Raw genomic sequence first — 16,476 nt, forward strand, 5'->3', positions numbered from 1 at the left:
TATTTGAGAACTAAAAATATTATTCATAAATATTATTAAAAAAATGATTCCAAAATAATAATATTATATTTTCATATATTACTAACCATAACAAAAATAAAAAAATAATTTAAATACATAAAATAATAAAATTATGAACTTACATAGACTGAATGATCCAAATAATTGATGATATGATTCAGGTGTCGTATAATTACGTACCATTTTTAAACACTACAAATTAATAAATATATATATATATTTTTTTTTTCAAACAACCCTAACTCTAACACTCTTCTTCAGCCTCTCAACTTCTTCTCTCACGATCAAATTGTGAAGCATTCAACAACAACATAAAAAAAATTAACTCTTACACTTATTTTCACTCTCTCAACTTCTTCTCTCATAATGAACATATGAAGCATTCATGCATGAGAAATGGTTCCAAAAGTTCAATTTATAGAGAGACTTTGAATGAAACTTTGAACGTTGTTGATTACCGGAGTGGGAGACTCTCTCTTGTATGCAGACCACCTGCAACACGCCCTCCTGTGTTGTTCCAGACTCCTCGAAAAAGAGCAAAGACTCTGCTGACCTGTCAAGATTCAGAGACAATACGTCTCTTCCGTGTTGGCAAAACTGTGCCACACATCCCTCTAACTCACCTCACCACACCGACATGCGTATTTTCATTGCCTAACACGTCTCTGAGGCACTGTCAACACGCCTCCCACCGTGTTAAAATTGAATCCCACCATTCAATAATACACCTACATTCTCAATATTTAGTCAATACACCACCTTAACTCCCATAAAAAAATAATTTCTGTCATTTTGCACTACTCTTATGCAACTTTTTTATTTGTAGCGGTAATCCAAACTTGCTAACAAATGAGTGTAATGCTCAATCATGTTCATGTATGTAAAAAAAAGAATGATTGTGGGGATGAATTAGCTAAATTTAAACACACCAAAAATCTTCATTTAATTATTTATGATTCATTTTACAATCAGGTTTTTATTAATATTAAAAAAGAATAAAATTTCATATACAGTTATTTTTACATAAAATTAATAATTAAAAATTATTAAATAATAAATTAATTAAAAATTATTTAATAATTATTAACTATTAAATTTATATAAAAATAATTGTAAATGAATTTTTGCTAAAAAATAATTTTAAATAATTTCCTTTTCTTCCTTCTTTGAAAATTCATCATCATAGTACCCAGCATCGGATTTCCCATCGGCCAAACTGTTCGTGTAATAACTGCCTCCAACTCCATATCAGGACCGCTCCGATCATGCCACGTCACGCAAAAAGTCCAACATGCAGGGTCTACATGACGTGGTGCCATCAAGAGCGTCAACAGCGCCAGTAACCACTGAAGCAAACTTGGAAAATTGGAGGGGAAAATAGAATTCTACGTACTGCGCGTATTTTCTGTTTATTTTCCAAATTTCAATTCCACCGAATGCAAAGAAAGAAAAAGAAACGTAAAATAAAAGAGAAAAACAAAACCACTGTAAAGAAAAAGGAGGAAGGAGAGAGAGACAGAGATAGGTAGATAGAGAGAGAGCAGCGTAGTTCGGTAATTGCCAAACTTTTTTTTTACAGAAGAGCGATCACACTGCAAATCCGAACCTTAAATTATCTATTGGGTTTTTTCCCATCTTTCTTTCTCTGTGGGTCGCATTGTTCTTGAATTACGCTGCTGATCGACGTCACCGAGCGAGGTTTATTTTCTCGGTTCAATTTTCTGCCGAGGTAAGATTCTCGGCGCCTTGCCTCCCCAACAAAAAAAAAAGAGAACTCGCATTTTTGTTTTCTTTTTTTTTTCTTCCATTCTGGTAGGGTTTGGGGTTTTCTTTCTGGCGTGTGGGAGGCTTGGTTGCATTTTGATTGGTTACGATTCAGATCTGCTACTGTGTGCTGAGGGATTGCTGGTGACTTTGATTTAGGGTTTTCCCTTTAAGATTTTGTGGTGAATTATTGAGGATGATATTTTGGGGGATTTAAGCCTTTTTTTGTTTTGCTTAATTCGTATATTTTCCGCTTGGTCTGATGGAACCGGGCATGAGATCCGGTGGCCCTCCTGGGGTTTTTGTGAAGAACAGGAGTTCTTCAGGGTGTTTGATTGTTAGGAAGAAAGGTGATGGGTTGAGTGGTGGGGTTGGCAGCTCTTCGAGCTCCAGGAAGATGTATGAATCGAAGAAAGTGAAGAAGAGGCCCAAAGTTGAGCTGAGTAGAGATTCGGGATCAAGTGGTGATCTACCGATGCCACCTGCTAGAAGGCTTGGTCCTGAAACCATTCGAGTATGCAATGGTTTGAACGCATTCGAGCGAGGCGTGGCTGGTGGCAGTGAAATTGTCAGGAAGAGGGACAGGTTTGAGCAGATTAGGCGTAATGGGGATGATTTATCTGAGGAGGATGGGTTGGAGAGGATGGAAAGGAAGCGCAGTAAGATTGATGCGTTTGGTTCTGATCAATATGATGATGCTATGGACGTGGACATGATGAGAAGGAGGCATTTTGAAAATAATGGGGGTGGTTTAGGAGGAGGAAGGTTTGCTGGGGCAATGCATGCTGCTAGAACTGGCATTGATAGGGAGTTTGAATCTGGTTCAAGCAGACACACTATTGATAAGAGGAAAAACTCCTACCACAGCAGGGCAACTGGCTCATACCCAGGAGATAATGTTGACCATAATAGGTTCAAGATGAACAGGGATGCAGCTCAGCGCCCTCTGCCATTGCTGAGGGAAAAGTTTAACTGTGGAGAAACTATCAGGATTCAGGGGAAAAATGGGGTTTTGAAGGTGATGGTTAAGAAGGATAAGATGGGTGGGCCACTGGAACACTATGATAATCGCAAACCTGTAGAAAGCAGACAAAGTTTGAGGGCCGAGGGGATTGCCAAGAAGAATGTTCTGATACACCCTTCATCTTACTCGGAAGCAAAACCTATTGAGAAACAAGATTTAAATGTTAGGCCAGAGAAGAAACTGTTAGCAACAAGAAAATCATCGAGTAAGGACAGTAAGGGTGATGAGCAGGATTCAGATAACAGTGACACTTCATTGAATGTAGGCGTAAAAGGCAGTGAAGCTCCCAAGTCTTCAAAGAGAGTAGCATCTGAAGATGAACAGATTCCTAAGCATGAAAAACTCCAAACTACAGCAATTAAAGAAGGAAAAATAAGGCGTGGTAGTGGCACAGAAAAGCAGAAGCTTCGAGAAAAAATCCGGGAGATGCTTCTTAATTCAGGTTGGACCATAGACTATCGCCCTCGGAGGAATAGAGACTATCTTGATGCAGTTTACATCAATCCCGCTGGTACGGCCTATTGGTCTATCATCAAGGCCTATGAGGCACTTCAGAAGCAATTGAATGATGACGACCCTGGGGCCAAGCTCAAAGGGGAGAGCTCTTCTTTTGCTCCTATTGCAGATGATGTGCTTAGTCAGTTGACAAGGAAAACTCGGAAGAAGATGGAGAAAGAGTTAAAGAAGAAGAAGAAGGAAAGAGATAATATTGAGAGTGACAGTGAAAAAGAGCGTCAATTTAAGATATCTTCCAGCATCAAGCATGACATGAATGGCATGAATAGTGAAATCAATCCAGAGAAACTAAGCTCCTTTTTAAAGCAAGGAAGTAAGTCAATGAAAACTAAAATGATTGAAAATGCTGTCAACAGTGGTAGCTCTAAAAGCCAGAACATTGTCTCTCAACCGAATGATGGGACTGACAAATCATTTCCAGGAAACAATCCCCATGTCTTACATGGGAGGAAAAGTAGAAAAGACGGAAGATGCACTTTGTTAATTCGTAATTCTAACATAGGTTCAAGTTCAGAATCTGATGACTTTGTTCCATATACTGGGAAACGAACAGTGCTTTCCTGGTTGGTTGACTCAGGGGCTGTACAGTTAAGCCAAAAGGTTCAGTATCGTAGAAAGAAGCGAGTGATGCTGGAGGGATGGATCACAAGAGATGGCATTCATTGTGGCTGCTGTAGTAAAATCCTCACAGTTTCAAAATTTGAGCTTCATGCAGGAAGTAAATTGCGCCAGCCATATCAAAACATTTATTTAGACTCTGGAGATTCTCTTCTACAGTGCCAGATTGATGCATGGAGTAGGCAAGAGAAGTCTGAGAAAATCAGTTTCCATTCAGTAGATATTGATGGTAATGATCCAAATGATGATACTTGTGGTATATGTGGAGATGGAGGGGATTTGATCTGTTGTGATAGTTGTCCATCAACATTTCATCTGAGTTGCTTAGACATACAGGTATACATACATTTATCCAGCTATTTGCCATTTGTGATGGCATGATTCTTTAAATTCTGATTGTACAAGTCTCTCTGTCTCTCAGTGGGAGCAGTAGGGAATTTTAAAATATATTGTGTGAATAATGGTTTTAGTGGAAGAGAGACAGTTGGATCTCATTGTTGGGATCATCATTCTTTCTCAAATGTTTGGATGAAAGTTTTATTTATAATTGATAAAAGATGAAACAACTGTATTTTTTTTATTGATAGTGGTTATATTGGTAGCTTAATTTGGCTGCATAATAGTTTATCCTGGAGAATTGTTCCCATTCTGAGGAACCCGTATATTTGTTGCAGATGCTTCCCCCTGGTGAATGGCATTGTCCAAATTGCACCTGCAAATTTTGTGGAGTTGTCAGTGGACCTGTGAACAAAGATGAATTAACTATAAATGCCCTGCATATTTGCAACTTATGCGAGAAAAAATGTATGTAATTTCTATTTGTTTGTTTAGTTTTATAGTTTCTTTCAATATGCTATGATGTCCTTTTGGCACTTCTTTTTTTAATTGGTTTAGTATATGTGTTTCTGAATTCGTAGTTCATAAACGTTGTACAAAGGAGATGGACACCTTTCCTACTAACTCTGATTTCTCAGGGCCTTCCTTTTGCGGAAAGGGCTGCAAAGAGGTACCTTTACAGTTTCTTGTGCAGTAGTTTTTAAGTACATTTTATGAGTTGCAGGACCCTTCTTTCTAGGAAATATGTTTTTTAAATTCTTACATCAAAACTTGAAAAAAGAAGCAGCAGCACAATAGAAATTATTCAGGTAGCACTGAGACTTGATTCTGAGGTTTATGTTTATCCTTTTGCAGCTCTTTGAGCATTTGAAAAAATACCTTGGTACCAAGCATGAATTAGATGCAGGCCTCACTTGGTCTCTCATTCGTAGAACAGATGAAGACTCAGATGCAGCTAATAGGGGGATTAGCCAGAGGGTGGAATGCAATTCCAAGCTAGCTGTTGCACTCGCTGTGATGGATGAATGTTTTTTACCAGTTGTTGATAGGAGGAGTGGGATCAATATACTACATAATGTTTTATATAATACTGGGTAAGAACTAGTGAGCGTCAGGAATGCACCTAGTGCTTCCTTTTTCCTTCTTTTCCATATCTGAGTTACTTGGTTGCAAATTTAATTAGTTAGAAAGAGGATTGATAGATACATAAAATGGTTTTACCAGATGCATATTGTTTCACAAAATTTCAGAATTGCTTAAATATACCATCCGTTGCTGAACTTTAAATATTAACTCTTGCCGCAGTACAAACAGTAGGAAATGCTTTACATTCTGTTGTGTTAGAATTAGTTTTCTCATGATAAAATAAATCGTTAGAAAGAACAGAAAGTGGGAGGATAAGATGTTGTCAAGGCGTAGAAAGATGAGCAAATCTCTGAATAAGAAAGACAAGCCCACTTGGAATGGCTTTAAGCTGAGAATACAGAAGCCTTGAACATAAGCCTTCTTTAAAGCAAATTTATGGTGAATTAGATACTGCTTAATAGGGCATGGGATACAGTATCAGCAGTACAATGTTGGCTTTTGATAGGGTGTAACCTATTGCCAGGGCCAGTGAAATATGTCTTATGCTGAAACCTAGATAGCTGGGACATGCTACTGCAATCGCAACCTTCAATCTGTGCTCAAGACAGTCATCGTGACAGACTTTAAGGGATAACATTGTATTTGTGTAAACATTTCTTCACTGTGTTACAGATTTCCATTAATTTTGTTTATATTCCATGGCATAGTTTGTATGATTTCTTTCTTGCAACATGCATACTTCTTAGCCTAAAGAGAATTTCTGCCTTCTTTTCTGTTGTAGGTCAAACTTCAGTCGGTTGAATTATACTGGTTTTTATACTGCTATTTTGGAGCGAGGGGATGAAATGATTTCCGCCGCATCAATCAGGTATTATGCTTCAGACCCTGCCTTTCATTATCTATGAAACTTTACAGAGCCTTATACTCATACAGTGAATACTTTTCCTGTTTTTTATATATAGTCTAGGGGTTAATATGTTGAGTTTTCTTATTCATTACTGCGAAAAAAATAATCAGACTGAAGTTACCCGTGGGCTATTTCTTGTACTGTCTTAGGTTCCGTGGGACCAAGTTAGCTGAGATGCCATTCATTGGAACTCGCCATATGTATAGGAATCAGGGGATGTGCCGCCGGCTCTTTTGTGCAATTGAATTGGTAAAACTTGATGTTTACTATGTGACTTACTTTCAATATCTATATAAAATTGTCTTACATTCTTCTCTTTACCTCTCTACTTTCCTGTTGGAAGGTTCTTTGCTCTTTGAAGGTTGAGAAACTGGTTATTCCAGCGATTTCTGAACTCATTCATACATGGACAACAGCTTTTGGCTTCACGCATCTTGAGAAATCACTCAGACAAGAAATGAGGTCATTGAGTATGTTGGTCTTCCCTGGTATAGATATGTTGCAGAAGCTGCTAGTGGAGCAAGGAAAACTTGAGGGTATTATATTATAACCTTGGAAAATGCTTTTTTTTGTTTTCTTTTTCTACATTCAGCAAATTATTTGTTTTACTATCCACATGTTTGACTTTTCTTTTCCAACAGGTTTTGAGAGAATTAAAAATAGAGATGAGGTTAATACTAATCCCAGTATGGCTAGTAGGTTGGACATGAATTCCTCAGCCCTGCAAACTCCTCATGGAACCGATGATGCTAGTTCAAATCCTGACAATGACATAAGCAATGAATCTAGTGATGCTTCTCAAGAACAAAGCAACAAAATCTTGGTTGACAGGAATGTGTGGTCAAAATCTCATTCTGAGGATAGGTTATCTGATTCTGCTTCAGATAAATGCGTTTCATCTTCTAGTACCAGTGATGATGTGCTAGAATCGAACAATAAAATAGTGACAGCCTCTCCTGGTAATGATAAATTGCATCCTTCTGCGAATTTTCAAAAGGACAATTGTATGAGTACTCCTCCAATAGATGCTTCAAATTGCCATGAAAATCCAGTTTTGGGTTCCGAGAATGCTTTTTCTGACCCTGATTCTGCAGAAAATATGGTTGAACCTGTTTCTGCGTGGAAATGTCACTCATACACTGATATGAATTGTGATCCCTCGGAGCATGGTATCAATCCAGCATTGGATTTGCGTGTGGGGGGTAATGCTTTGTCTTTTAGAGAGTTTGATATGAATGATGCCCATGATGAGGCTTTTGAAGCTGATCCATCAGTGAATTTGCTTGAGGAGAATAATAAACACGTGGATATCTCTTGTTCTATTCTTAATCAAGGTGGTGAGAGTTCTTTGCGAGTAAGATATGATTTGAATGATGAAAATGCTCGTGAGGATGAACAAAATTTCGACAAAGGATTTACTTCACGGGAAATGCATATGAATGATACTGAGCTAAGTGCATCTGGTGATAGTTCTGAGACTGATCCAGCATAAAAAAATGGCCGAATCCGGTCCTGCTGATAATTTATTTTCTTCTGCTCATACTACTTTCCCCACAAGCTTTCTTCCAATGATTTAATCGCCTTGTGTGCAATCAATTTCAAGGCTTTTTTGGTCATGGCTTAATCTGGATAGTATGAATAGTTTCTATTGATTCAAGTGAAGTATAAATTGGTCCATTTTGCCTTTTTGCTTAGGATGGGTCTCAATCAAATGGTTCAAGTTGCTGTCCTGTACTTGCAACAATTCAGTAGACCCTTTGTACTGACATTAGAAGAATATTGCTGATGCTCTTCATTCATACGAGTCTTCATGATATGGATTTGGCTTTCTTCCCAAGCTGTGTGCCATTCACTATTTGGCCAAATCAATTCATCACATGACATCAGCAATCGGAGATGGCTAGATCAATTTTCGGTTTTGATTGGCAGAATTGTTTTATTGGCTTGTCTACATTTTGACGGAGGCAAGAAACTTAGTTTTTATGTTTTATTTTTATGTAATTGTTATTGGAAGATCAGCATCTTTTCTATCCATCCGTGTGATCTGTCTGCCCCAGTTCCTCCTACCAAAATTGAAGGCATTGAAATAAGATTCTCGGATAGAAACCGGAACGTTATCTTCCGGTGCACTTTGTTTGCCTCTATGATGTAAAGGGATGTTGTATGGGGTGGGGAAAGTGTTGGTTTTGTTCTGTTTCCCTCTGTAATTAAGTTAAGGTGGAGGTAGAGTTGGTGTTTGATGTCGAAATGGCACTAGATGCCGTCTCCAATAAATATTATTCTTGTAGTACTTTCTATCCTTGTTTACAATTATAGCTCCTTTGTCCTTCCTTGTAATACTTCCATTTCATTCTTCTCTCATTTTTTTTACAGTGCCTTCTAATCATATATTATATCATATTTGAAGTTTTGTTATTGTTATTATGTATTTATGTTAGCAAATTAAAGATAATCTGTGGAAAAAAATTAATTTATTTTGTCTATGCTCCAAAAAAAATTTCATGTGAAAAAAAATGGAGCAGTACGTACGAAGTACTCCTGGAATTCATAAGAACTCGGAAGTACTGTGCTTGTACGGCCGAACCAATCTAAACCAAACTGCGTGTCACGTCATCATAAAAGTCCAAAAGACCAAAACACTGCAAGACACAGTTAACGTGGCGCCATCATAAACAGCGGTAATTTCCCATATTCCACTTACATCGAATGCAAGGAAAAAAAAAAAACAATACTGTAAAGAACGTAGCTTCGTATTTGCCCTTTTTGTTTTCCATAAAAGCAGCAGTGCAAATCCCAATCTAGAAAAATAAAAATCTTTCTGTCCTCGTCTTTGTATCAATCTGGCGAATTGCGTCATCGTTTAGCATCATCCGGCAAGGCTTTCCTTTTTTCTCGGTTCGTTTCCGGCGAGGTAAGACTCTCGCCCAAACACCCCCCTCCCCAAAAAAATTTCAAATTCTACCATTTTGGCTGGGTTTAGGGCTTTCTCCCTTTGGATCTGGGGCTCTGTGCTGAGGCATCTGTTTTGCCTTTGATTTAGGGTTCTCCAGTTAGGATTTTGCGGTGAATTACGAGGGATGGTGCGTTTTGGAATTTAGGGTTTTTATTCTCTTGGTTGGATGGAACCGGGCATGAGATCCGATGGCCCTTCTGGGGCTTTGGTGAAGAACAAGAGATCTTCAGGGTGTTTGGTTGTTAGGAAGAAAGGTGATGGATTGAGTGGTGGGGTTGGTAGTTCTTTCAGCTCCAGGAAGTTGAATGCATCAAAGAAAGGGAAGAAGAGGCCCAAGGTTGAGTTAAGTAGTAGCGATTCGGAATCGAGTCAGGAGCTATTGATGCCACCTTCTAGAGGGCTTGGTCCTGAGACCATTCGAGTATGCAATGGTTTGACAGCTGTTAAGCGGGACGAGGCTGGTGATGGTGGAACTGGAAGGAAGCGGGAGAGGTTTGAGGACGTTAGTCATAACGGTGATGAGATGGGGGAGGGAAATGGTTCAGAGAGGAGGGAAAAGAAACTTAGTAAGATTGATGTGTTTGATTTCGATGAATACGATGCTATGGATGCAGACATGATGAGAAGGAGCCATGTAGATAGCAATGGGGGCGGCTTTGGAGGGGAAAGGCTTGGGGGAGCAATGCATGCTGCCAGAGGTGGCACTGATAGGGAATTCAAAACTGGTTCAAGCAGACACACCCTTAATAAGAGAAAGAACTCCCATTGTGATAAGGCAAGTCACTTGCACCCAAGAGATAGTAAATTAAAGAAGTGGGATGCAGCTCAGCATCCTCAGCCCATGCCGAAGGAGAAGTTTAAGTCTGATGAATCCATTAGGGTTCAAGGGAAAAATGGTGTTTTAAAGGTGATGGTTAATAAGAAGATGTGTAAGCCATCAAAGCACGTTGATAATCGCAAACATGTAGAAGGGCAACGAAGTTTGAGGGCTGAGGGCATTGCCAAGAAGAATGTTCTGATCCATCCTTCATCTTGCTTGGAAAAAAGCCCTGTTAAGAAACAAGGTTTACATGCTAGGACAGAGAAGAAATTGGCAGCAAGAAGAAAATCTTTGTCAAGTAACGACAGTAAGGGTGATGACCAGGATTCAGATAACAGTGGCACATCATTGAATGTGGGAGTGAAGTGCATTAAAGCTTTCAAGTCTTTAAAGAGGGGGACCTCGGACGATGAACAGACTCCTAAGCATGAAAAGACCCCAACCACAGCAGGAACTAAAAAGGAGAAAATAAAGCATGAAAAGACCCCAACTACAGCAGGAACTAAAAAGGAGAAAATAAGGCGTGGTAGTGGCACAGAAAAGCAGAAGCTACGAGAACAGATACGGGAGATGCTTCTTAATGCAGGTTGGACCATAGACTATCGTCCTCGGAGGAAGAGAGACTATCTTGATGCAGTTTACATTAATCCTGGGGGTACAGCCTATTGGTCCATCATCAAGGCCTATGAGGCGCTTCAGAAGCAATTGAGTGCTGACGACCCTGGGGCCAAGCCCAAAGGGGAGTGCTCTTCTTTTGCTCGTATCAGAGATGATGTGCTTAGTCAGTTAACAAGGAATACTCAGAAGAAGATGGAGAGAGAACTAAAGAAGAAGAAGAAGAAACAGAAGAAGGAAAGAGATGATAGTGAGAGTGATAGTGGAAAAGAACCTCGCATTAGGAGATCTTTAAGCAACAAGCGTGATATGAATGGCATGGAAAGTGATAGTGATGAAGAGAAATTAAGCTCCTTTTTAAAGCGGGGGTGTAAGTCGATGAAAAATAAAATGATTGAAAATACTGTTAACAGTTGTAGATCTACAAGCAAGAAAGTTGACCTTCACACAAATGAAGGAACTGAAAAATCACTTTTAGGAAATGATCCTCATCAACTACATGGGAGGAAAAGTAAGAAACATGGAAGGTGCACTTTATTGGTTCGTAATTCCAACATAGGGTCAAATTCAGATTCTGATGACTATGTTCCATATATGGGCAAACGAACGGTGCTTTCCTGGTTGATTGACTCTGGAGCTGTACAGTTAAGCCAAAAGGTTCAGTATCGTAGAAGGAAACGTGTAATGCAGGAGGGATGGGTCACCAGGGATGGGATTCACTGTAGTTGCTGTAGTAAAATACTCACTGTTTCCAAGTTTGGGCTTCATGCAGGAAGTAAATTGCGCCAGCCATATCAAAACATATATTTGGATTCTGGAGATTCTCTTCTACAGTGCCAGATAGATGCATGGAATAAACAAGAGAATTCTGAGAAAATTGCTTTCCATGCAGTAGATATTGATGGTAATGATCCAAATGATGATACTTGTGGTATATGTGGAGATGGAGGGGATTTGATCTGTTGTGATGGTTGTCCATCAACGTTTCATCTGAGTTGCTTGAATATACAGGTAATATGTCATGTCAAGGTTATTCTTTATTGCCTAATCTATCGTTCTCTGTACAGTTTATGCTTTCCTTCTTTTTTTCCCCCTTCTTCTTCCACTTCATCAAAGATCCCAATAATTGGATTTCATGGACACTCTTCCACCAAAGAAGATATATCTTAAAATGTTCCCTACAACCCTGTTCCTTCCAAAAAGAAGGAAGAAGAAAGAAAAGAAAAGAAAACTTCAGATAGCTTAGTTTGGCATCACAGATAGCTTCTTTCCCATTCTGAGCAACTTCTATAATTGTTGCAGATGCTCCCCCCCGGTGAATGGCATTGTCCGAATTGCACATGCAAATTTTGTGGAGTAGTCCGTGGTCCTGTAAACAAAGAAGATGAATCAACTTTAAATGCCCTACATAGATGCAACTTATGCGATAAAAAATGTATACAATTGCTCTCTCTTTGTTTGGATTGGAAGTTCCTTTCGATATGCTCTGTGCTCTTGTCATTTTTTTAAAGGTTTAATATACGTGTTTACAATTCTGTAGTTCATGAATGTTGTGCTAAGGAGATGAAAACCCTTCCTACTAACTCCGATATGTCAAGCCCTTCCTTTTGCGGAAGGGACTGCAAAGAGGTACCCTTTACAGTTTGTCGTGCAGCAGTTTATAAGACTTTACATTTTAAGTGTCGGAGAACTCTTCTTTCTAGGAATTTATATATTTTACGTTTTAACAGCAAAGAAGCAGTGAAACTGACAGAAATAACTCAGGTAGCACTATGGCTTGATTCTGAAGTATACTTTTAATGCTTTGACAGCTTTCTGAGCACTTGAAGAAATACCTTGGTACCAGGCATGAAATAGATGGAGGCTTCACATGGTCTCTCATTCATAGAACAGAAGATGACTCGGAGGCATCTAGTAGGGGAATTATGCAGAGGGTTGAATGGAACTCCAAGCTAGCAGTTGCACTGACTGTGATGGATGAATGCTTTTTGCCAGTTATTGATAGGAGAAGTGGGGTCAATTTAATACATAATGTTTTATATAATAGTGGGTAAGCAATAATATGCATATTCTTTTTTATATAATATGCATATAGTTTTGATTTGTGAGCACTTCATTCTTCTGACGTGATTTTTTCTTTTAAGAAAAAAATTATATTCATACAGTTTCTAAAACTTCAAATAGGAAGGGGTTGGTCAATCTACAAAAATGATTTTACCAAGTGGATTGGTCACTACAATCTCTATATCCCTGTTTACCATTGACCATAGTTTGCTTTGTTCCCTCTAGCTGAGTTCATATTGTTTGCTGCAACATGCTCACTTTTGCAGTTTACTTAATAGACTTATTTGCTGTCTTATTTCTTGTAGGTCAAACTTCAGCCGGTTGAATTACACTGGCTTTTATACTGCGATTTTGGAGCAAGGCGATGAAATAATTTCTGCAGCTTCTATCAGGTGCATGCTTCAGACTGTCTTTTGTATTTGGATAAACTTTAGATCCTTATTAACTCATGGGGAATGCTAGGGGACCAAAAAAGTGAAAAAAAAAAAAATGGGGAGTTGGCTAGTGTTGGTTCAATGTAGGAAAATACAAGGGAAAAATGTTAGTCCCTTAAATCTACTGTGAAGACCAAAATCGCTAACGACATGCATATACTTTTTCCATATTTATGGTGATTTCGGTTAAAAGTGTTCAGTTTGTCCTTATTTATTACTGTGAAAAAGGAGACTGAACTAACTATAAGCCATTTAATATGCTGTCTTAGGTTCCATGGGACCAAGTTAGCAGAGATGCCATTCATTGGAACTCGCCATATGTATAGGCATCAGGGGATGTTGCGCAGGCTTTTTTCTGCCATTGAATTGGTAAACATGGAAATTTTCTGTGATTTTCCTTTTATCCAATGTCTATACAAAAGTTTGACTTACATTCTTCTTTTCCCCTCTCTATTTCCCTATTTGAAGGCCCTTTGCTCTCTGAAGGTTGAGAAATTGGTTATTCCAGCAATCTCTGAACTGATTCATACATGGACAACAGTTTTTGGCTTCATGCATCTTGAGGAATCACTCAGACAGGAAATGAGGTCATTGAATATGTTGGTCTTCCCTGGTATAGATATGTTGGAGAAAGTGCTAGCCAAACAAGGAAAACTTGATGGTATTATAACCACTGCATTTTCTTTTGAACTCTAATTTCAGCTAATTACTTTTATTTGATGGTACCCATGTTTCACTTATCTTTCTCATCAGGTGTTGAGAAAATGGAAACTAGAGATGAATTTGTTACTAAGCCTAATATGGCTGGTAAGTTGGATATGAATTCCTCAGCTCTGGAAGATCCTGAACGAAGTGATCATGCTAATTCAAATCCTGACAATGAGATAAACGACGACTCTAGTGATGCTTCTCAAGAACAGGATAATCACATTTTGGTTGACAGCACCAAATCTCATTCTGCAGATAGATCATCTGATTTTGTTTCAAATAAATGTGTTTCTCCTTCTAGTACCAGGGATGATGTGCTAGAAACAAACAATAAAACAGTGACAGCTTTTCCTGGTAATAATAAATTGCATCCCTCTGTGAAATGTCAAAATCACACTTCTTTGAGCAGTCCTCCATTAGTTTCTCCATCTCCAGATTGCCATGAACTTGCTGCTTTGTATTCGGTGAATGTATGTTCGGACCCTGATTCTGCGAAAAATCTGGCACAACCTGTTTCTGATGGACAATGTCACACGCACACTGATGACGTTAATCCAGGGTTGGATTCTCAAGTGGGAGATAATGCTTTGTCTTCTAAAGAGGTTGATATGAATGATGCCCGTGATGAGGTTCTTGAAGGTGATCAATCAGTGAATTTATCTCAGGGTAAAATTACGAAGGAGAAAAATGAAGTCGTGGATGTGTCTGGTTTTGTTCCCAATCATGCTGATGAGAGTTCTTTGCAAGTGAAATCTGATTTGAAGGATGAAATTGTATTAGAGGGAGAAAAGAATTTGGACAAAGAGGTTGCATCACGTGAAATGTGTGTGGATGAAACTAGCCCAAGGGCATCTGGTGCTAGTTCTGAAACTGATCCAGCTTAAAACATTGATCTAGTCTGGTGCTGCTGATGTTTTGAGTCTACTACTGCCCATGCCACTAATCTCACAGGTTTTCTTCAAAAGATTCAATGCCTTGTAAGCAATCAGTTTTCAAGGCTGAATAGCTTCTCTATTGATTCAAGGGACAGATAAAATAAATTGATCCTTGTATCAACAAGTACGAACTAATTAAGGTTCCAAGTTGACCTCATCTCATGTCAATTATCCTTTTGCCATAATGCTTCAAGGAGCTGTTTGCACAGGATGTGTGCTTTTAGCTGAAGAGGCGTGTCAATCAAATGGTTGAGGTTGCCGACCTGTAATATGCGATGATCCTCTGTACACCTGCAGATCCTTTGTAGATGATTATGATTCACAACATTTATATCTGATGTCTGAGTCCGTAGGAGTTTATTAGTCTTCCTTCTCAACCTTTGTGTGGCATTCACAATTTGCTCACATGACATTGTCAGTTGGAGATACCTAGACTAGGTTTTGGTTTTGGTTGGCAGCATTTTTTATTGACTTGTCTTCATTTTGATGGGCCATTTACTGAAAGCAAGACACCAAAAGTTCTTTTTCCAATCCACAGCACCTTCTGCTCATTTGTTTGATCCATGTCTGCCCAAGTTCCTCATCCAGAAATTTTGTCTATATGTTCCTCAAAAGGTCTGTGCAATTCAAAATGAAGACTTAAATGGGATTTTCGTATAAAACACGAACTTTATCCTTTTGTGTACTGTGTTGCTGTAGATAACATCCTCTGACTGTATGATGTTAAGAAGTTTCTTAGCAAAGGGGATGTTTGGATGGGTTGGGAAGGTTTTGTTTTTTGTTCTTTTTTCTTTCTGTAACCAATGTAAGGTTGATGTTTGATGTAGAATTATATTGTTGTAACACTTTTATGGTCGTTTAGGATAGTAGCTCCTTCCTCATTTTGAGAGCTTTTATGTACATTATTGTTGCTCAAGAGCTGGTGGAATTTTGAAATGAACATGCTGCAGCTGCAAGTGCCAATTTTGTGGTATGGACGCACAAATAGGATTCTCTGACTTTCCCTTTCTTTTTCTTTTTCATTTGTCTGGATCTGGTATAAGGGTTTTAACTTTCAAGAGTATATTTGCATTAAAAAAAATGACATATTGATCAATGAAAAAAAAAATGACTTGTATTTTGGAGCTTGGAATAAGCTGTAGAAAGGGAATATAAAAATATTCCTATAGAATCTTGAGGAACGGGAGAATTTAATCGTAAATATCGACTAATTCTTACGAAGTACAAATCAAAAAGAAGTCTAAAAAAAAGATCAATTTCATCTATATCGAATTTGAATATCAGAATAGTAGATATAGTTCTGATTCAATGGGTTAGGTCCACTTACTTTTTTTTTAATGTTTCGAAATTTTATTATTGGAATAATCGAAAATAGCAATATAAAGAAGATATCATTATTCATTAAATAAAAAAAAGAGACTGATAAAAATGTTCTACTTTATAAATAGACTAAGTACTAAATAGACTAAGTAGAAATTGTTTACTAAAATTTGATTATCATTCTAATGAATGATAACAATAGTTTATTACAATTCAGAATTCTATTTTCTACTGAAATTAGACTCTTAGTTTTTTTTTTCGAAAAAAGAACAACAACAATATCTCTATTCTGCCTTCAAATACGAAAACTACAAAAGACCAATACTACTGCTAAAGTTTTTCCGAAATGTCTGCG

The 16,476-nt window shown here is 38.1% G+C and overlaps 2 protein-coding genes across 2 annotated transcripts; both read left to right on the plus strand.

Moving 5' to 3' along the window:
• Window positions 1–1,195: 1,195 nt before the first annotated feature.
• LOC112776037 (uncharacterized) lies at window positions 1,196–8,609 on the plus strand. Its single transcript, XM_025819988.3, has 8 exons — window positions 1,196–4,279; window positions 4,618–4,747; window positions 4,861–4,949; window positions 5,135–5,373; window positions 6,147–6,233; window positions 6,422–6,521; window positions 6,616–6,808; window positions 6,914–8,609. Exons 1-8 carry the CDS (start codon window positions 2,048–2,050, stop codon window positions 7,762–7,764), a joined length of 3,921 nt encoding a protein of 1,306 aa, XP_025675773.1. The 5' UTR covers window positions 1,196–2,047; the 3' UTR covers window positions 7,765–8,609.
• Window positions 8,610–8,852: 243 nt separating this feature from the next.
• Window positions 8,853–15,786, plus strand: LOC112779189 (uncharacterized). The gene is made up of 9 exons (XM_029295654.2): window positions 8,853–9,183; window positions 9,313–11,671; window positions 11,963–12,095; window positions 12,201–12,289; window positions 12,472–12,710; window positions 13,030–13,116; window positions 13,428–13,527; window positions 13,627–13,819; window positions 13,912–15,786. The coding sequence occupies exons 2-9, from the start codon at window positions 9,392–9,394 to the stop codon at window positions 14,748–14,750; spliced, it is 3,960 nt and encodes a 1,319-aa protein (XP_029151487.1). The 5' UTR covers window positions 8,853–9,183; window positions 9,313–9,391; the 3' UTR covers window positions 14,751–15,786.
• Window positions 15,787–16,476: the final 690 nt, after the last annotated feature.

The sequence above is a fragment of the Arachis hypogaea genome, chromosome 19 (genome assembly GCF_003086295.3).
Source record: "Arachis hypogaea cultivar Tifrunner chromosome 19, arahy.Tifrunner.gnm2.J5K5, whole genome shotgun sequence".
NCBI lineage: Eukaryota > Viridiplantae > Streptophyta > Magnoliopsida > Fabales > Fabaceae > Arachis > Arachis hypogaea.

What these genes read in the sequence shown, in the direction of transcription:
- LOC112776037 (XM_025819988.3), top strand. Translation starts at nt 2,048, where the DNA reads ATGGAACCGGGCATGAGATCCGGTGGCCCTCCTGGGGTTTTTGTGAAG. An exon ending in CAACTTATGCGAGAAAAAAT is followed by an intron (nt 4,748 to 4,860) that starts GTATGTAATTTC and finishes CTGAATTCGTAG; the next exon opens with TTCATAAACGTTGTACAAAG. An exon ending in GGAGCAAGGAAAACTTGAGG is followed by an intron (nt 6,809 to 6,913) that starts GTATTATATTAT and finishes CTTTTCCAACAG; the next exon opens with GTTTTGAGAGAATTAAAAAT.
- LOC112779189 (XM_029295654.2), top strand. Translation starts at nt 9,392, where the DNA reads ATGGAACCGGGCATGAGATCCGATGGCCCTTCTGGGGCTTTGGTGAAG. An exon ending in GCGGAAGGGACTGCAAAGAG is followed by an intron (nt 12,290 to 12,471) that starts GTACCCTTTACA and finishes ATGCTTTGACAG; the next exon opens with CTTTCTGAGCACTTGAAGAA. An exon ending in CAAACAAGGAAAACTTGATG is followed by an intron (nt 13,820 to 13,911) that starts GTATTATAACCA and finishes CTTTCTCATCAG; the next exon opens with GTGTTGAGAAAATGGAAACT.